This window comes from Zonotrichia leucophrys, chromosome 5 (assembly GCF_028769735.1).
Source record: "Zonotrichia leucophrys gambelii isolate GWCS_2022_RI chromosome 5, RI_Zleu_2.0, whole genome shotgun sequence".
In the NCBI taxonomy this organism is placed as follows: domain Eukaryota; kingdom Metazoa; phylum Chordata; class Aves; order Passeriformes; family Passerellidae; genus Zonotrichia; species Zonotrichia leucophrys.
This window is the reverse complement of record NC_088175.1, coordinates 11,972,092-11,994,317: the sequence shown is the minus strand read 5'-3', so window position 1 is coordinate 11,994,317 and position 22,226 is coordinate 11,972,092. Positions and strand designations below refer to the sequence as shown.

At 38.6% G+C, this 22,226-nt stretch overlaps 1 protein-coding gene across 1 annotated transcript in view; it reads right to left on the bottom strand.

Moving 5' to 3' along the window:
* Positions 1-11,963, bottom strand: part of NRDE2 (NRDE-2, necessary for RNA interference, domain containing) — a 28,226-nt gene extending 16,263 nt beyond the window's left edge. The window contains exons 1-6 of the mRNA XM_064713483.1: positions 11,832-11,963; positions 7,994-8,102; positions 5,733-5,951; positions 3,547-3,696; positions 831-1,293; positions 230-632 (exon numbers count right to left, since the gene is read on the bottom strand). Of these exons, the coding sequence (XP_064569553.1) occupies positions 230-632; positions 831-1,293; positions 3,547-3,696; positions 5,733-5,951; positions 7,994-8,102; positions 11,832-11,910 (1,423 nt within the window). The 5' untranslated portion in view covers positions 11,911-11,963. The remainder of the gene's footprint in view (positions 1-229; positions 633-830; positions 1,294-3,546; positions 3,697-5,732; positions 5,952-7,993; positions 8,103-11,831) is intronic.
* Between the last annotated feature and the right edge of the window lie 10,263 nt (positions 11,964-22,226).

Sequence of the window (22,226 nt, the reverse complement as noted above, 5' to 3'; positions counted from 1 at the left end):
TCAGCACATTAGACTTTAATGGATGTTGTATCATAAACTGTCCTGGGGAAGAGAAGGATCTGCCATATCCATATTTGGTTGGAATATCTGTTTTAATTCTCAGCTAAGAAACCAGGATGCCAGGCATTTTGGAGAGAAGAAAAGCTTCATGCAATACAGGAAAATCTGTTCTGAATGCATTAGCTCCTATGAAGGCCAATCTGACCATAATATGCAGGAAGAGCCTTACCCAGCATAGCTTCTTCAGTGCCAGGCAGCAGAGGGTGGGACACCATGCTGCCATCCTGCACAGCTGCCAGTGTTGTCAAACATTTCCCATAGAGGCTGTTGATCTTTGAAACAGAAAAGGTAGTGAACTGACTTTGACAGAACAGAAGGTATTTCTTCCACATCTCTGGATTATTGGGATGTAAAAATATTAGCTTCTGCCATTCTTTGATCACAGCTGGTGGTTCCCAGAATTCTGTGCACAGCTTCAGCCTGGCAAGTTTCAGATCAACATTACTTGGATTGCTTTCAATTGCCCTCTCTAAAATGGCCAGTTTCTTTTCCAAGACTAACTTGAGTGATTTTCTCCTTAATTCCTGCTCTCCCGTACTGGCATAAGGGCTAGGTCCTCTCATTAATTCATCCTAAAACAAAAAGAAACATCATTACAACCTTAGGAAGAACAATCACTAGAATCACAAGAATGCTGACATTTGTGAAGATGAGTTAACAGTTCACTCTTCACCAAGAAAAGATCTACAATTCTAAACAAATGAAATTACACTATAATGTTCATGTATTTATTACTTATAATAAGCAACAAGGTCCATTAGAATACATACCTGAAAGGCAATAAATTCCATCCAAGCATTAATATCTCTTGGGTTTTCTCTAACTTTCTTGTTATATTCTTCCACTTTTGTCATTAGAACAGAGTTCATGCTTATCCCAGGCTCTTGAACTGTTTGCTGTGTATTTACAGACTCACTGTCTGCACTCTTGCACCCTTTTCCTTGTAGCCACACTGTGGTTGATGGATCATAAATCCCAAGAGGATTTACTTCTGTTGTGTCAGAAGAATCATCAGTTTCCACTTGGGAAACTGGTATAAAAGCAGGTGGATCAGATGGAGAATTTTTATTACAGACAAGAATCCCATCTGTGTTCAGCATCTTCACATTGTTCTTTGTAAAGTAGCGCTCAGGCCGACTCTGTGCTTGCTTCCTTTTTGATGCACAACTGTCCCAGGTTATGCACTGCTTCTTTGCATCTATGCCAAGACAGGAGTCTCCTTTTCTTTTATACCTTGAAAGGGAAAATACAATTAAACCTCTTCTAAAATACACATTAGAAAAGATACCTCCTTTTTGAAAGAAATACTTTCATTCAAATTAACCCAAATAATGTATGCATATACCTTCAAAAATTTAGGAACCTGGTAAATTTCTGCCTATTTAAAACTTCAATTTATAAATTCCTTCACTGCCATCACACTTTACTATCACACTAAACTTCCTCTGAATTCAACAACATATATCATACTCAAGCAGAAGAAACCCTTTTTCCTTTTCATCATTTTAAACCATGCAGACAAACCCAGAGGAAGAACAACAGACACTATTTAGGGTTACTTAGATTAGACTATTTTAAACTGAAAATGAGATACCAGCTGTTCAGTCCAGCAATTTCCTTCTGCATCCCTAAGCCTCTGTCCATTTTATATGCCAAAGTGGAGAGGGGTGTGAAGAGAAAAAAAAAAGGCCATGTTCATAAAGGCCACAATAATCCCATGGATCAAGACAGGAAAACATCATCTTCAAATATTACCAAGAATGTAATTTCAGTGGCAGATATAGTGACATGTAACACTAAAATAATACTTTTCATCTCAGAAAATAGCTGACAATCCAAAGGTGATAGAAAATTGAAACAAATTGTAACCAGGCAATTTTATTGCAAAGGCATAAAAAGCTACAAAAATATAACCCATAAATTCTCCCTCCTCCACAAATAATTATATACAGTATTACAGTATATACAGTAAACAATTTTCCTGAGAAAATCAAGAAGTGTACATACATAATGCATGAGTCAACTGTAGGCTCCTTTGCTTCTGTATTTTTGCAAGGAAATGTTCTGAAGGGTCATCACAGCACCAGTAACTCACTAAGGACATTGAATGTGCAATTTCTTCTATACTAACTTGAAATGTAGCATTGCATAGGACAGACACATTTTAGTACAATGTCTGGGTGAAATCTGTTTTCTAAGAAAATACCTGTAGCTTTTTTTTTTTTACAATGGTATCAAACTACTCAAGTAAACCTCTTGACAAATGTAGTATGAAATAATCAATACCTTCACTTTCCTCTCAGACACAGAAACAGAACCATAGAGACCAAAAAGAGACTTGACCAAAGACAATTTGTAACACAACCTCGGATTTCTGACCTCACAAACATACATCTGCCCCATGCTGCCACGTCCAGATAGCCCTGTAGTTTGCTACACAGAGAATGTTTTTAAGAACAATGAAAATCATGCACATTATACCCATTATTTCATGCAATCTTTTGCCTTTTAAAACATTTATCCAGGAATTATAGAATGGTTTGGGTTGGAAGGGGCCTTACAGATGCCAGGCATCTCATTCCAACCCCATGGGCAGAGACACCCTCCACTAGATCAGGCTGCTCAAAGCTCCCTCCAACCCAGCCTCAAACCCTTCCAGGGATGGGGCATCCAAGTCTCTGAGCAGCCTATTCCAATGCCTCACCACCCTCTCAGTAAAGAGTATAAAAAGTCCCTCTCCATCTTTCTTGTAGGCTCCCTTCAGGTACTGGATGGAGCCTTCTCTTTTCCAGGCTGAACAACCCCAATTCTCTCAGCCTTTACTCAAAGGAGAGCAGTTCCAGCTCTCTGTAATCAGTCTGGTGCCCAATCTCCAGACTCCTTCCAAAAGGCTGATGTCCTTCCTGTGCTGGGGACTCCAGAGCTGGATACAGCACTTCAGATGGGGTGTCACCAGGGCAGAGTGGGGCAGAACCCCCTCCCTTGCCCTGCTGGCCACACTGCTTTGGATGCAGCCCAGGATACAATTGGCTTTCTGGGCTGCCAGTGCATATTTCTGGCTCCTCATCCACTTCCTCCCATCACTGCTCTCACCCACCAGCACCCCCAAGTCCTTCTTGGCAGGGCTGCTCTGATCTGCTCATGCCCAGCCTGTGCTGATGCCCTGACCCAGGCGCAGCACCTTGCCACTGTTAAATCTCGAGGTCCTTGCCCAGGTCCCTCTGGATGTCATCCCAACTGCACTACTCAGCTTAGAGATGTGAAACTTACTGAGTGTGCACTTGATCCTGCAGTCCGTGTCACTGATGAAGAACGCCTCAGGCAGCAGCACAGACCCCCCAGGGATATCACCTGCCACTGGCTCAACACCAAGTCAAATTTTGAAATAAGCTACTCAGTTATCTTTTCTCATCTTCTATGTAAAAAGTTGCAGACAGACTCAAGTGCCTCTGTGACAGTTTGGATACAGAGAACAATGTTCCATACCTTGCTATGTCCCCTCGATACAAGGATTTGTAGGCCCAGTTTGCAGGGTCTGGTTTCTTGTCTATGCGGAAGGCGTCTGCTCTGGGCTCCTGGATGTCATCAAGCCAAATAGAGTGACTGCTGGCAACACCTGATGCTTTCTTACCTAGGCTGCACACAAGAGAAGGAGGATATTCTAAATATTTCTGCACATATTCAGCATTCACATAACCCAAAACATTCACAAAACACATTAAATTTCTGTAGTTCACAGTAATTTAACTTACTCAAAGTCATTGTACATTATCCACTCCTGCAAAGTCAGTCCACACTTTGAAAAAAACAATTAGAAATACACTAATAGTACCATCAAATCAAAACACTGCAAGTCCTTGCACTTCCAAAAACTGAATTTATGATTATGAAAGGTAATAACCAGATTTAACCCATCAATTTAATCAATAGCTTGGCACACTATAATCCAAAAGCCACATACTACTACTTTCAAAATTTACTCTTGTCTTGGTAAGATGCTACAATCAAGAAAAATAAGATAATCTGTAAGAGGATTTACTAGCTGTAATTATTATACCCATGCATTTGATAAAACAGTGTGTATCAAAGTGGTTTGTGGATTACAGTTATACAAATTAACTTGAGTGGAAATTGCCACCTGCCTCTGAACTCTAGATAACTGTGAATTTCCAGTCTGAATTCATGGTACAATTATGTCAGTTTTAGAGTTCTGAAAAGTTTTCTAAAATTTCACAATGCTTTTCACATTCAGAGCAATTTTGTGATTCAGGTTTCAAAACCAGTCTTTTGAAAATTCAATATTCTCTCAGCATCAACAATTTCTGGAAAGTAGTAAAAAAAGACACCATGAAAGAACTTCAACACTTTTATTTGGGCAAAGCACTGGGCTGTCTGGCCCAACCTGGCAAACAGTTTATGAACCATGCCCAGGCACCCTTCCATGGATGAATGATGGGACTGAGCAGAATGGGTTCAGCACCCAAATGATTTTTGTTGTCCTCCCTCACAGCCAAGGAAGCCTTAGCCACCACAAACCAATGAAAGTTCTCAGAAAGGAGGAGCCAGGTCGGGCTAGAGGTATCAGACAACACCTGCAGCACCTCTGCCACTCCTCCACAGGGAAACAATGTCACCTTGGCACAGACACACCCCACCAACCTGTGCTTTCAGCTCCTGAGCAATCCCCCCTTGAGAAAAGCAGTAAATTGGGGGAAATTCAAAGACTACCCAGACTGCATCAATTGTAACAACATTTCCTTAATGTCACCAAACCCTCACTCTATACAGGAGTAGCTGCAGTGTGGAATTAGAGCCAGAGCTGCTGATGCCAAAGAAAACACAGGAACCAGGGAACCAGAGAGAGGCAAAATGGCTGCTCAAACTAGCAAACATGGTGACAACCAGGAGAATGTGACTCACTGCCAGCTGGACAGGGCCACCTTGAAATGTTAAAAACCCAGCAGCCTGAGGAAAGCACAGCTAGGGATGCCAAACCTGGATACTTGCTGCATTCACAGAACCTCTTTTGCTACTCAAACATCCTGAGAGTCACTACATGCCTCTTTTCTTGCTCCATAAAAACACTCCACTAATTACACAGACCCTTAGAGCTCCTGGAATTAACAAAGAAGACTTAACAAAACACCGAATTTCAACTGCTCAAATACTCATGTAGAAATATTACAAGTAGAAAGTATGAAGCAAAATATATGAATATAAAAGAAGTACAAAATCATAAATTTTGTCTTAAAATGAAAAAAACTGAAATGTAAACTCTGTGAGGAGAAAGTTACATTACAAGGCAAACCCAGCCACATATTAATAATTAAGAATGTTTAATGCAATCGCTCTCCAAACCCTCACAAAAGATCAGTGAAAGGAAACAAGATGCTTACAAAAACTGGACATAAGCCTCTATATGACTTCAAAAATTTATTTCATAACCACCATACCATGCTTTGCTCTGTACAACAGCACCTCACTGAATATTTTAGTCAGTTTTTTAATATGATTAAACAAGTGGTTCTAAATCTGTTTCCCTTGCTTTGAATGCATGTTCAGTCAAACAAAGCTTAGAAAAAGATGATCAACCAATGGTAAAATTTCAGTTGAAGAGACAAGCACAAGAACACAATGGATTTACACCTTGCATAGTGTTAATATTTACATACTTTGCTGCTGCTTCCTTTTCACTACTTTTGCCACTTCCTCTGTCCTTGATGTGCTTAGTGTCCACTTCTGATTCGCTGCTACTGGAATCCCCTTTGGTTTTCTTCTTTGCCTTCTTACTGTGGTGATGCTTTTTCTTTTTCTTTTTCCTTTTCTTACTTGTCTGTTTCAGGCTCTCATCTGTATCACTCTCCTCAGACAACTCAGATCTGGAAGAAGTCCTGCTTGGAAAAAGTATATACATTTACATATACCTATACAGCTAAGCAGTTGTTACAGACTACCACTGTAAGAAAGTTCAGAACATTTTATTCTTTACCTTTATTCTCCCTCTATTTTTTTGGTAGGGATGGTAGCAGTAACAGTATAGAGCAAAAGTGAGCTAAATCTGCATTAAATCACAACTACATTTTTCAGCTGCTGGAATTACTGACAGGAAGTCTTAATGTTTTAATTGTCAAGGCATTTTGATGTGTGATCTGTATAAATAGCCATCTGTTAACACTGTCAAATTAAAGAAAACCGAAATGATAAAATTTCCTAACTTTGCTAAACAACTTAGGTCATGTTAAAAGACTGAGAAATCTTTCACTGTGACCTGCAAAAGAAAAAAAGTCTGAATTTTTTTCCCTGTTTTTTTATGACTTATATAATAAGAAGTATCAAATTCCAGATAAAAAAAATCAAAGATTCCAGATTAAAAAAATCAAATCTACCAATCAAGAAACAATTTTTGATGACTACTGAACTAATGTCACCATATAATACAGTATAATGTAATAAATAACACTATGTAGAACAGACAACTGAGTTACTGAGAGATCACAAAAAGGACACATAGTTTTGGCAAAACATATGTACATTACTGTACATACCACAAAAACTCCCACACTTAAAAATCAAATGAATAATGGAAGTCTTCTCTAAGCCTTAATTAAAGCACAAGCTCTTTTAAAACTTTTTTTCTGCAGTCTTTCAATGAAAAAAAGGAGTGACAACTCTCATTATTCCTAATACATCAATATAAGAAAATACTGCATTTCAGAAATAAGGCATCTCAAGCAACAGCCCTGACAGAATTTCTTTAGGGACACTAAAGAAAAAGACACCAAAGAAGAACCATTAGCAGACCTTTAACACAAACATGCACATTTCTGCAAACCAAACAAAGCAAACCCTCTCAAAACCACCAGCCAGGTTAGAGCAATTAGTTTTTACTGAAATGAAACCAATTCGTTTTTATTAAACCAAGTACCCAAGAAAAAGACAAAACAACCCCCAAACAACAAACACCCAAACGTTTTTCTGCACGCTATTTTTTGACAAAGTCCTTTCAAAGATAAAATTAATATGGTGGGTTTATTATGTCATTCTATCTAATGGTAACTTGCAAAATCCTTAGCTTTATGACATGAAAGTCCTAGAAAGATTTGAAGAAACACAGCAGAATATATGACTGATAAACAAAACACTGATTGCATTTCAAACACAGAATGCACGTAGATGCAAGACTAAGTATGGAATAAGATGTGCTGAGGTGTGCTTGGGGTTATAAAGATATTCTCTATCATGATCTCCAACAATCATTGTAGACAAGGGAGCTTGTATCAAATTAAAAGAGACAAAGGTTTTGAACTTGACAGCTACAACCTGACTGCATTCACTATTGAGTGCTAGTGACAGTGTCACTGGCACCCAGTCCAGTGAACGCATTAAAACCAGCTCTTCAGCAAACGGGGCTGCTTAAAGCTCATTTCTGCAAAAGGATATCATCACCCACTTCAGCTGACCAGCAGGCTCTACAGCCACACTCAGCTTGATACATGTAATATTTCACTAGTTCACATCAGCAGCTGTTTTTCAAAAAGTAAAAAACTGTGAAATGGCTGATTGCTCTGGTTTCCCCAGAGAAAGCATAAAGATGATGCTTAATCTTTACATTATTTCAAGGGTCACTTTAGACATTCAAAAGCTAATGAAGAATGATGATTGCTCAGTTCCCTCTCCATTTCAAAATAACAATCATTTAAATGCAGCTCTGAGAAAAAGAAAATAGGAATGTAATTGCATACATACAATTTCTCATGATTTTAAGTTAAAAGACATGGAAGCATTATTCATTCTTTTACACATTCAGGCATTTTAAAATACTGAACAAGAGAATGAGAAGCAGCTTTTAGCTTCTGAATTTGGTCTCATATAACAAAAGATAAGCAGGACAAAAGAAAGAGGCTATTTCAAAAGACATTGAAGCACATTCTACCTTATTAATGGTGATTTTTCAGGAATGAGATTGGCAACTTCTGTGGAGCGCTGGTGCAGCAATAGTGCATCTTCTGCAGAGAAGCTTGGGTTACTAAGCCAGTCTAACTCTGTAGGTAAAAAAAGTGTGAGATCAATACAAATTATCTTGCTGTTCTTTTTAAGGTGGGGTTAATCTAGTCAGCAGACAGTTAAAGTCACAGTAAATGTCACTGTCATGTGCAATAACTGAGCCTATTGGAAAGCACTCAATGAAATTGCCATTTAGCTCAAACTGAAAGCAGATTCCATGTTTAATACACAGTGCTATACATAAAAAAGAATCTATCCAACATTCATTTTTATGATTTAAAGGTTCTAACTTTATATATTTATAGACTGTATAAATTTGTTATATATGTATAAGATTATTTACTGTATCATAATATATTTACTACTATATATCAATTATACACTAATTTCTATATACAATATATAATAGAAATAGTTACACATTTTAAAAATAAAATTTAAAGATTACAGAAAAGTATAATTAAACAAAATGTATAGTTAATTAATGTGATAAAGCTTACACAAACTAACAAAAGTGTACTTTACTGACTGTGTGGAAAATATTCTTAACACAGTTTTATTGATAGGCACATGCATCATTGATAAGAATACTCAAGTGTTTTGTACATGGCCAAAACATGGCACTGGATTGTCAGTTCTCTAACCACTGAAATATGATTAGACCTTTCAACAGTGTGAAAGAAAGCTATTTGATGCTAATTGGGATACACTAGTCAGCACTAAGCATTCTGCATCTAAGTAACCAGATAAGATCAAACATGGACAGAACATGGGAGGGGAAACTTTTTGTCACAATTTTACTGATATTAAAAGTTTAATAATGATTTTCACAGCATTTTCATATCTAAAATTCCTTTAAGCACGTGAGATTTCTTAGCTATTAAACAACAAAAATTATTTTGTGTAAATACAGAACTTAACAGCAGTCTCTGCAGGGCCACAACGACAGCGACAACATGAGGAACAAATCTGGTCTCCCTGCCTCTCCTCCATGCTCTTTACCATCACCTTTGCCTCAGTGTTCTTCCTGTCACACTCTTGTCTTTGTGCTCTTGACTACACTGACCTCTACTCCTTAATCAGCAAGAACTCACTGTCTGTCAAGCCATATACCTCTCCTCCTTTTAAAGTATTTCTTTCAGAAACAGAATTTGGTATGAAAAGCTTTCTCCTGCCTCATGTCCCTGAGCTGTCATCCACAAAAGGATTTAAAGCAGAGTAGGCTGCAAAACAGTCTGTTAACCTAAGTTAAACACATCAAGAAATACATAAAACAAAGCAAAGCTCCAGTTTGTGTTTCCCAGGAGCCCATCCCCATTATGAAAGGCCCCATGAGGAGTGATCACCTCCCTGGCTCTTGAGCCTCCAGCTCTGTGCACGGGAGAATCCACAATTCATGGCAGTGTCCAGACCAAAGCACTCCCCATGAGCAGCCCAACCAATATTCTGCAGGACACCACCATGCACCATTCCCAGCCTGTGCCTGCAGCTTGGTTCTACCTGAGCCAGTAAGATCAAACTGCATCTTTAATGCACTGAAGAATCACTGTGTGAGAACCAAGACTGTGGCACAGTCAATGCACCTCTGTGGCTACAGCAGGGAGCTCAGAATTCTCCAAGTACAGTATCTTCTGAAGAATTTAACCAAACTCACCTAATACTCAGAAAGAAATGAGCAATTTTTGCCATTATGCAACATTCAAGTTCAAACTGCTTGTAAATAATCTCAAGTGTTCAGCTAGCTGGATGCAAGCATTTCAAACATCACAATGCATTCCAAACTTTTAAATACTATCTCTTCACTGGTTGGGCTTTTTTCTTGGGGAATGTCTAAGAAGTTTATCATTTTTGCAGAGCAGATATAAAAGACCTATATTTAAATAATATGCATGTACTTATTACATGCTTATGAGCAACAGCAGTAGCAATCCAATGACATTCTCTTTATACCTTCTCAAGCAGAAAGAAAAATTAAGAATTTACAGTGCATGTTGACAGAGACAATTTTTAAGAGTTACACGAACTCTTTTGTTGCCTCTCAGAATCCTGAAAATCTGCTTTCAGCAAAATTCACTGCATTGTCTGACCTACAGCATAGTTCAGATGCAAATAATGCTTACTAATGTCAGCAGGGTTACTGCTCTCTTCATGGCTACACATAAATTCACAATTTACCTTCCACCAAACACTAATTAAGCTTGACAACATAATTATATCGAAGCATATAGAAATTGCAGCACTCTAGAGGCTGCTGCAACTCAGCAATTGAGCAGCATAGGAAGCATAAGCACCGCTTCTGTTTCTGTTTCAGACAGCACTTCCACTTCAGAAATGGTTTAGGAAAGTTTTTAAAAGTATGAGACAGAACGGTTAGCTGCATGAAATATGACCAATATATATATATTATTACTTCAGCTTTTACAGTAAATCTATGAAACAGTCCTAAATGTCTGCTAAAAGCACCTTAGTTTTACATAACATTAAAATCAAAATACTCTGGGATCTCTGTATTATGATGCACTTTGGCTTCACATCAGCTCTGAGCAGAGAACCATCTATCAGAGAGACAGATGCCTGTCAAGTTCTCAAGTTCTCACAAGCTGAATGTGTGAAATTTGATATACACTGCCATAAATGGGGTTCTGAGTTAATATTTAATTTTTACAACTCACATTAAAATGTCGTTGTCAACAACAAAATACAATATTTATTAAAACATAAACCAAACAAATTATGTTCCAGGTTTGTCAATAATTCTCACACAAAAAGCTTCCAGTATATCAACATGTAAGTCATAAGTAGCGCTAACAACTGAAATCTGGATCCAAAAGTCAGTCTTACACCTTTTTCTGTATAATCTGATCTTCCAGACAGTGGAAGGTGGCCTGAAGCAACATAGACTACTGTAACAAACCTAAAGGCTAAATTCCTGAAGTTTTAAAATATAACCAAAGTCTTATTACCAGAAAATTTTACTGTATCTCTGCCTGACAGAGCAGCTCCTCTAGTCCTACAAACTGTAGTTTGGGATCTTATTATGTCCACTACTCCCTACACCAAATGTCATTACCAGAAAGGATCCTGAATGCAGCTAGAACATCTCCGTACAGGCAGAGTATCAGCCACTGCTAGGCCATCGGGGTAATGCAGAACTGGCTAGAACAAGAAGCTAATGCACCATACTGACTGGACCAGACACTAAAGAAATGGAGCCTAGGGAAATAATTCCTTGGTTTCCCTTTGCTGTCGTGTCCAGGGAATGGGAAGATTTAAGGGTGGCAAGCAAAAGCAAGGGTTAGTTCAAATCCTGTTCAGCAGAATAAATAAACTTAGTATCTACTTCACCGCTTGGCTTTACACCAGAAATTGTTATTTACTTTAATATTATTATTTATTTTATTGAAAGTATTACTCTCTAGACATCAACTACAACAGTCAATGTGATACAATGAAACATAATCTCACTTGGGACCTTCCAAAAAAGTCCTTTCCAACTATGATTCGGCTTAATGAGCAAGGAGTTAAAAAACCACTTTTCACGATATCCATAGCTAGTGGCGAAAAAAAGAAAAAAAAAAAAAAAAAGAAAAAGAAAATAACAAAACCACGACAAAGCCAAAGCCCCCGTGCCGCGCTCCGCAGCCTCTGGGGGCGATGGGCCCGGGCCCGGCGGCAGCCCCGCCCCCGCCGCCGCTGCACGGCCGGCGGCGTGTGCCGGGGGCCGCTGGGGAGCTGTTAAGGGAAAGATGGTTCTCCCAGGACTTTACCTCTCGAGGAGCCCTCGGAGCTGCCGGCGGGGGGCTCCCCTGGCTGGGCGGCCCCGGCGAAGGCCGGGAACAGCGCCATGTCCCGGCGCCGCCGCCCCCCGCCCGCGCTGCCGCCGGCAAGATGGCGCCGCGCCGCCTAGCACGCTGGGAGCCGTAGTTCTTCCGCCCGGCCCCAAGATGGCGGCTGGGGAAGGAGGGCGCGGCGTTGGGGTCACTGCTGGCTGACGGGCGGGCGGCTTTCTGTGGGACTCCGCGCATCGTGCGCCCTCCGCCGCCGCACTGCGGGACTGGAGCAGGGAAGTGCTGCGGGAAGAGGCGGGGGGCAGTTTCCAGAGCCAGCCCATCCTTCCCATCGCCCTCACCCCTCACGACGCTCCCCGGGACAGAAGGCCCGAGCGATGTCTCGGGAGCCAGGAGCGCTCGGCTGTGTAACAGGTGCTGCCGGGAGAGGCCGGGCGGTCTTTGCTGGTACCCAGTGCCTGCCCCGAGAGCCGGCCAGCCTGGCCCAACACGGGAACAAATAAATAACCCCCTGCAGCCGGGCCCTCTGACCCCGCAGCCACCCTGCGTGTCTGACAGCATCCATGAGCCTGCCCTCCACAGAGGAACTGGAAAAATAATTTTTAATGTTTTTCACTTTGTGCTTTCTTGGACAGGATCTTCCGCTTCTTAATTATGTATTGTCTGAAACAGTATTTCCTTCTTTTTCTCTAGCCAATGCCTGATTCTTGTATTGTGAGGAAAAAATAAGCACCCTATTCACTTCTTCTGCAAAATTTTATACCCTATTAATATACTTCAGTATTCTTCTTCAACTGAAACGTTTGCCTATTTGCTTTGTAGGCTAAAGCCACTCCAAAATAGTCTCCTTGTTGAATTTCTTTAGTTCTTCTAATTCTTACTAATACTGTTGCATGACCAGAATTTCATGTAATGATTAAGGTACAGCGAGTTTAGGGATTATATGGAATTATGATGACTGGTTTGTTTTGTGCTCCTTTTCCAATGCCTTCTGATCATTCTGTTTGGCTTTTGTCTTCTCCTGAGCTCCAGAATCTGTCAAGAGACCATTTGTGATTGGCAAAAGATAATAGGGAACTACTGTGTGTAGATGATAGGATTAGCTTCCCTATACACACTGCTTCACATCTACCAAATTGATTTTTTGGTCATTTTATAATTCATCTTTTTATTAATTAAAATCTATTTATAATTAAAACTTCAGTGACCTTTCTCAGTCAGATTTCCAGTTGATTGCTGTGAATACCTTGGCACCATCTGCACACTTTATGGTCACTCCATTTGCAGCCCTTTTTTAGATGTTGATGATTTCATCCTTTAGAAAACTCTAAAATAATTTCTTATGCCTTTTTTCCTGCCTTAAGTTTATTATTAGTTCATAAAATGCTATTCATCAACAGGAGATAAGTATGAAAGTACAGAGAGAAGAGGATTCAGAACACAGCAGTGACCATGGACACTGATAGTCTGGAAGTCACCAAATGAGGGGGCCTGATTGCACACTTGGAAAGTTTGGCTTCAAGTGTACACTCACCTCCTCATGTGGAGCCAAGTTTTTGTTCAAGTATATTATCATCTATGAAGTTTTGTAGTAAAACATTAGAATGTAGAAAATATAGTATGTAATATATAGAAATATATATCCACCTAGAACTCATACAGGAGATAGGGAAGATCTCTAAAAGAAGCACATTACCAATTTTGAAGAGAGCATTACAAAATAATTACCTTGCCACATGCACATTTTAGCCTTTATCCTGAGAACAGAAAATGTTTGTAATTTTGCAACCTGCAGTTGTCTTTCTGTCTGCCTGGCATAATTTCTCCAGGTAGTTTTAGAACTCATGATCAGTATCAACCAAATTTAAAAGATGGTTACAGGTTATTACATTACTACAAATCAAATGCGAACAGGTTGGAACTCAGAGCAGGATTTTGAGTGGGAGCAAAACTCCAATATGCATGCAGTTCACATTGGGAGACTGACCTACTGAGAAAGTTGAGTCAAAACTCTTCTGTTAATGGAAATATTTCTTATAATCATATTTGGATAGTTCCTGAAATCTGTAAATGTGTTTATTCTGCATACTTCAGCAACAGGAAAACTACCACCTATCTACTGAAGAATATTTCCCTCTTCTCTTATGAGTGAGACTCAAAGCCCTTTCAAGCTTTTGATGCTCTAGTGCAAGATAAACTAAATAGATTTAATAAAAAAACATTCTGTTTATTTGCTGAATGTAATTTTTCACATTGTCTCTGAGCTGTTCGTTGTGATGGTAGCTATTGGTTTCTCAACAAAGAGAATACAGAAAATGTGCTTTTTGAGAGTAAAGCTAATGGCCAAAGAGAGAGTTGATAAGAATCCTAAGCACAGATTTATGCCATGTCTCTGAAAGATATACCAAATTATGGCTAAAGAATGAGAAGGATACATTAACAAAGTGTTATTGTTGTCATACATCTGTTACTGTGACACAGAAAAACCCCAACCAAACAAACACATTTAACACTACCACAAAATTGAAAGCAGTTATCTTCCATTATCACAAATGAATTTAAACTTGTGTCAATGTTGCTTTTAGATTATTGCCCAGTGGTTACTATTTAACATTAGGACAAGTTGTCCCTGTAGTAAAATCTCCTGCTTTGACATTTGCTTGTACTATTGAGTGAGCAGTGCCCAGGCTGATGAAATGTGGTTTTCTGCAACATATCCACTGTATTAAATAAATTGGTTGCCTCAATGCAGTTGAGCCACACTTTTCCTTAGGATTCACTAAAAAGCCTGACCAAAGGACCTCTTGATGTCTAAAGAAATACCCAGCAGTTTCTTCAGTTCTATCCTAATAAAAGCAAACAATCAAGCCTTTTACATTACAGACAAAACCACAGTAGCTGCATATTTAGCAACAAATTTCAATTACTAGTGTTCTCTTCAGTTTTAATTATCTGTTATATTACTTGTACAATAAGTATTCTAGGTGATTATATTGTATAATACTGCTATTACATATAATGTATCACATTTTCTCCTCAAAGGACCTACTTTGCAGGTCAGTATGTTTATGATTGCTAGAGTCTTTTATACAGAGATTTTTATAAAAATGCAATTCAACTGCCTTCTTACAATGTAATAAACAATACCTGAATAAAATCTTACCAGTTTAAATTATTAATAAAAGAGGGCTGTAAAATTACATGGGAAAGGTGCAAACATTTTTCCTTCCACAGAGAAAATTAAACAGAAAGTAAACATATACAAGTTGATGGATGCATTATTGCTAATATTTTCACAAAGACTGTCAGGCTCTCTTTCTAATGCTTTAATAAATCTGGTGGTTTATTCATTGATCCAAGTCCTATCTATAAAATCTTCACTTATGAAAAGTTTGCTGGGCTATCAAATGCTTGCTGGGTGGATCAGTTATTGCAGGTATATTTGTGATGGACAAATGTAATAAAGATAACTGGTTCAGTTCAGATATGCATTCTGATGCTACACTTCAAAAACTTAAAGGAGTTCTCTTGACTTGCTTTTTTCAGGATGAGTGGTATTGCTGGCCTTGAACTTCAAATTGAAGCCATGGTCCTGTAGGCAAGTTTGAAATATGTGTACACTGTTCCATTATACAAAACAGAGCAACAAAATTATTATAAAAAATCTGAATCAAAACCATATTCTAGACTGGTCTTTAAGGTGTATAGACATAAACCTCAGACTTGTAAAGTATTTTAAATTCTGCTATGTATTCATGTATGCATATGTGAATATAAGTTTGTATTTCTATATCATTCCAGAAAAAGCAGGCTCTCCATATTTTTCCTAGTACATTTACTGGGAACAAAGCACAGTAGGAGAGGAAGGAGGCATTTTGCAGACATAAGCACAGCATTTTGTGTGCTAGAATGGCCCTCTAGCATTTTATACCAGCCTTCTCAGGGTGAAGACTAGGGAATTTTAAGAAATCCAGAATGATTAAAGCTTCCTGTACATATCCAGACCCATACAATTTTATCCAGTTTCTTTTTTCAGAGAAAAGAGGAGAGGAGTTTTAGTTCTTTAAAAAAATGCAAACCAAACAAAAATCCCCATCCCACATCAACCCTTATTTTTGGCCTATTATTATATTTTACCTGCACCCTGTAGTTCTTCCACCCTTCTTTTTAAAATACCTTAGGAATAGGTCCTCCTGTAAGAAAAATGCACTTGACATACTTCTGTTATTCTCAAACCAAAACAAGTGTGAAATGCCATTTTGTCAGAAAACTTACTGCATAATTTTGAGGTGACATCGTGATTTCATTCCAGTTACTGCAATGACGTGGGTTTTTTGGTGCCTTGGGATCACAGGATCAGGTGTTAATTTGGAGGAGGAGGAGTCATATTCCTAATGAGCATTTCAAAATGCAGCCTATGAAACAGCATGCTTAAATAGCCAGTATTTTAAAAATAAATAAGCTATACCAACAGTCAGGATTTTCCATTGCATTTAGCTACTCTGCATTTCCCTGGATTTAATGATTTCTTATGTAAAACCCATGCTAATTTCCCATTAGGCTTTTGCCCAGAATAAAGCCAATCTTGCCATTTATCCCTGGTCTCTAACCTTTTGTGGACATATGTCTGGAAGGGATGGTCTGAGCCACTGAGTTCAGCCTTCTCTGCAGAAAACCTCACCCCACAGGTGTGTTCATATATTCAATTTTCAAATTTGTTGAGCTTTTCTACCCACAGCTCCTGCAGAGAGACAGGTCCAGAACCACGATGTTCCAATGCTTAGAAACATCCTGATTTCCTCCTTAATTCCATTTATGTTTATATCCATCTGTTTCTGGGCCAGCAATTTCCTATGGCTTGAAATAGCTCTCTGCTTCATGAGGGTGCTAACCTGGATGTAATCTATGCACAGACAGCAATCATATGCCACTCAGCCTTTCTGCCATTAAGCAATTTCAAAATTTTCAGTGCTCAGTCCACTGAATTTTTTGCACTTTTCTCAGTTCATATTCTGAACTAGAATTGTACACAGTATTCAAGACACAGTGGTACCTCTCAGTCTCTACTGGAAATATTCTACAGCCCTGCATTTAATGTACAGTTGGCTGAATCATACTAGTGGCTCATAATGACCATAATGAATAATTATAATTGGGCATTTCCAAGCAATTGCTTCCCTTATATGAATTTCCCCTATTATGCCAGAAAATCTTGTTATTATTAATCCTTAAGGACACTGCCTTCTATTCTGTATTAAATTCAACTTTACCTCCATAGATCACCTGTTTTATAGGATTGAAATTTTTGATATGGCTCATTGTGAGCAATGCCTCTGTTTTTGCTATCAGCAAGTTTAATTAGCACATTCTTATTTTTGTGTCATTGCCTTTGCTAAATACTATTGGCCAATAGTTGGTATAAGGAGCCCCGACTGAACTCCCACTTTGGTCACATAGTCCCCTTTCCAGCACAAACCTCTTTTCATCCCTCTTTTAGCCACATCTTTATCTATTTCTTGTGCTATTTCCCATTTCATCTAATAATCTCACAAGTGCAACATTGTCAAATACTTTACTGAGATAAAAATTGATTGTATCTAACAGGTTTCCATCCTAAAAATTCTGCTGCCATTAAAATACACTCATGGCCTATCTTTGGTAAACTTGAACTGCATTTTATTCCATCTTCTATTTATTTCCATACTGTTCATTCATTTCAAGCTTTATTTTAAAGCTTTGTGTGTTGTTGTAGACTGACAGAATAATTGCAAATATAGCAAATGTTTATAAAATAAAAGTGAAGCTTGTTATATAGTACCACCACAAGCCCACAGGTGGATTGAAATCCCTACCACAAGCCATAAAACTTCATTCCCTAGTTTTTTCACTAGTCAGTAGTGCTCCCCCTCCCTTTGAATAAGTTGAGCTCTCCTAGTTTAGCTTCCACCCCACAGTTCTTTTCACTTTGTGTATATTCTCTTCTGGCTTTGTCTTTCTTTTCTACACCTTTGTCTGTTCTGAAAGCTGCAAAATTGCTCATTAGGCTGAGGCATGCAACCAGATGATACAAAACCTTTAGGGCTCCCCCTCCTTTCTGTGCTAGTTGCAATTTGCTGCCTATATTGCTAAATAGTCTTTGTTTCAGTCTTCTGAAGACTGAACAAGACCATGTCTGCACCTCCAAGACTCCATAGCTTTCTTGATTCATTCATTTCCCTTCTCCATTCTACACAGAGCTTTTCCTTGTTTTTTCTCTGACTGTGAAGGTAGTTACTCATCCCTCTTTCATACTTGGAATGTAAATTCCAGACATTTTTTGTATCTGTGTAAGATAAATTCCAGATCTTTGTCATGTTTAAGCCTCTGATTTATTACCTCAATTACTATGTCTAGTTTATCAATATTTGTTCTTATAATATTAAAAAAGCTCTGTAAAACTTTGTCAAAACAGCTTTGTTTATTCTTCCATTTCATTTGGAATTGGTGGGTATGGAGAGAGGACTGTTCTGTTTTTAATTTAAACACAACCAGTTTCCTTTCCATCTTTACTACCTACATAAATTAGTCTAAAATAGCCTCTCTTAGTGCCCAGTAAATAAATAAGTTGTCACTTGCACGAGTACCTGAGCTGTAGTGGCATTAGCAGCCCACGTTTTTCACTGTACAACTTCATTTTTTCATCTGTCTTCAACCTTGCCAGAAATCTTCTTCATCCCCATGTTTTGCCAACAACTGAGCTGAGATGCCTACAGATTTTCCTTTCTCCAATCTCCATTTGTGCTGCAAAATTACATTGAGCTCCCAATGAGACTGTAAACTTTCCTCAGTTTTCTAGAAAATTCTTATTTGTAAATAATATCACATAGACAGCCATTACTGGTATTGAAAAGTTTATTACCGGACAATTTGTATAATGCTTGAGTTGTATGCAATGTCACCTCTTTGCCAGAATGCTGATTGCTGTCACCAGACAACTGATATGACAGGCATTGAAGCTAGTTGATAAATACACAATTAAAAAAGTCTACAATATAATGACCTGAAATCCTGCTGTCCTCAACTATTACACTCCTTTCAGCACACTGAAGATTATTAAGCCTATAAAAAACCCAGCCTAATATACCTAAATTATGGATGCCATCACTAAGTCATAATACTGTATGAACTGGGACTAATCAATTATATATTTATTAAAATTTAATCCTCTATCTTACTAGCAGTGAAAGTCCTATCATACAGACTGCAGTTATTCTGCTGATGTGCTGTTCACCTTTTCATCCTGAAAGCATCAGTATGCTCACAACTTTGAAAAGAGGAGGATGTATAGGTAAGCTCTATAACAGCAATTGGAAATTTAATTTTCATGTAGAGAAGAAAGAACATTAATTTTATTTTTATGGTTCTTCCTCAAAGAGCCATAGGTATGTCCTCAAAGGTGTGTCTGTACTTTTTTCATGCACATTTTTTTCACCTTACCTGTCCCTTAGTGTTGTGCTACACCCATTAAATTGCATAAAAGCAGTTCTTTTGCCTCAGAAGGCTGGAACCTTGTACAGTCATTAAATGTATTAGGAGGAAAAGTAAGGATGATGGCAATTCAAACCTAGTTCTTAGTGCAAGAATAAGAATAGCCTAAGCCAAATAATTTGAATGCCCATACACCTGAATCAGGGTAAGAGTGAAAATATATACACCAGTTTATATTCTGTAGTTTATTTTATACACACATACAGGAGCAGAGCAGTTCAAAATTTACAAATTCCCAAGAAAATGGAATACTTCAAAAATCTGTTAGTCTGTACCACAAACATGAATATGCTCAACGTTATCAAAATGTTTGCAACCATCTTCATTCCCATGTGAGCAGAAGGTTGGACTAGAAGATATTGTGAAGGCCCTTCCAATCTGACTCATGCTATGATCCTGTATGAATTCTCTCCCTAGAATTGTCTCTCTTCACAACCATTATTCCACACCCAGACATGCACAAAAACAGATGACAACCCTTTTTCAAAGAGCTCATAGCACAGATCTGTCTCCCATACATATTTATTCCCTTTTTGGTACCCAAACTCAGGATGATCATGACCACACATGACCATCTGCTCACAAATGGCCAGGCATATATTGTTCCTTTTCTTTTTCCAGACACTCAGTATTGTACAACAATCATTTCTCTCACTGTCTATCCCAAATACTTCTTCCCTTATTAAATGTTACATTCTTTTGTAATTCCCCACAGATTCTTCATTACTTTCTCTCAGATTTTGTTCAAAACTGTTGGACTTTCATGAACCCTGAGTTCATTTTCTCAACTGCAGCCATTATCTCAAATACTTCCTACCCATCTGACTATATGAGTTTTTTGGACAAAGAACTTCTCACCTATTTTCATTACTTCACTTTATTTACATCAAGTGTCATGTAAATATGGACCACTTCCATGATGCTTCATTGACAGTTTCTTATTTCATACACTTTGCTTTGATAAACAATTCTTGTCCACTCTTTTCATTATTATCCTCATTAGATATGAGCTCTTCTTTCTATAATTTAGCCTAGCAACCGGACCATTCTGAACTAGAAATCATACATATATATATAAAACAATACAAAAAAATCCATATAGAAGTAAATAGGAAAGCAGGTAACAATTTACACAATTAATTAAAGATTAAGAAATTATTGTTACTGTTCATCAGTATATCAGTATATCCAGAACAATTTCATTAAAGTATAGCTAATCATGGTAGACAATCTTGTGCTGAAAGCAATGTAAAGCTGCAGCTGCATTTCCTAGGTATCACAACCATTGATTCCCCATATTTAGGGCTGCTCAGAATCCTAAAATCCAAATAACACTTAAATGGCATTTTACCAACTCTGCTATCAAAAGGGTATCAGTGAGTTTTAGAATGAAGTATTTCTGAGCTAAGCACATTGCTGTTTTAATGAAGAAAGTACACCGTATGCTTAAATCAAAAACTTCTGGCACCTTCACACTGAGAGGGGAAGCTGCACTCCACCCCAAACTCTGTTACAGCCTTTGGCAGGAGCACACAGTAGCCTCATATGAACTGTGGAATCTCTAAACACTGTCAGAGCAGCCTTCATTTAGGAAGAGCTACATAAAGCAGGCTCTGCTAGGTTCATCCAAGTTCATTTATAGAACACTGCACCTTCAGTTTGTGGGTTGGTATCCCATATTTGTTAAAAAAAAATCAGGAACACTATACTAGAAAGGAAAGGGACTCCAATGTTGACATTACAGAAATTCTTGAACAGCCATAATCATTAATGGAGGCCCTGTACTAGAGTACCACTACAGAAATATGAACCCTGAAGACTTTAAGACTTTGTAAAGTATCCTATTTTAAAATGCTAACATCAGGGTTTTTCTTTGGCTGCTGGAAGTAATTACTTTCTATTGCTATTTGGTAAATAACTATTTCAAAAAGGTAAATTACTAGGACTAGCAGTCTCATAGGAGCCCAGAGAGAAGGAAATTCAGATAATCAGCACAGTGAGTTAGTGAGTTGTCAGAAACATAGATAAGATGGGGAGAGGTGCTTGGAGAGACTAAAGAGGAAAGGGAGGAAAGCAGTAAGAAGGGCCAGAGTTAGAAAATGCCAATAATGTTAATTAATAGCTACACCAAACAGGTTTCTGCTGATAGAATTTGTTCTTCTCAAGTCAAAAGAAATAGAGCATTTTCATGTGTTGTTTTTCCCTGTTGTTCAGGGATCTTCTTCCCTGGGGTTGCCAGCTGTGTTTTGATAGTCAGATGGGGTGGGAGATTTCTCCAGCAGCAGATTCTGACATCTTTTTTCCTGTCAAGGAAAGAGCTTGACAGTCATCAGTCCCGTTGCTTGTCAAAAGGGAATCTGCTTGCTCCTTGTCAAAGTGCCTGCTCTGCATTTATTACCTTTGTTTGGATTTCTTTTCTTTGTGCAGTTACATTTTGTGCACACAAGGATTTTCACCCTCTCAACAAAAAGCGCAGTCAGACCCATCAGATGGCACTCCTAGAAGGGATTTCTGAAGCCTGATGATCACCAGTCTCCCTCCACCCCGTGCATTTCCCCTCCCTGCCAAGCAGGGGGTGTGACAGAGGCAGCTCCGAGGACAAGTCATTTATTTCTCTGCCTGTCTGGCCCTGCCGCACCCAGCTGTGGGACACAGGGCCCCTGCAGCAGCTTTATTTGCAGCCTTGCCTTCGCTGAAGTCAATGACAAAGATGACTGGTGAATCTGAGGCACTATTGCTTCTCATTCCCAACAAGCCATGAAGTGCTCAGTGGGACATGGCTCACTGAAGCAATTGAGTTTTTCAGAGTATTGTGTGTGATTTTTAATTCTGTAACCCTGCAGTTTT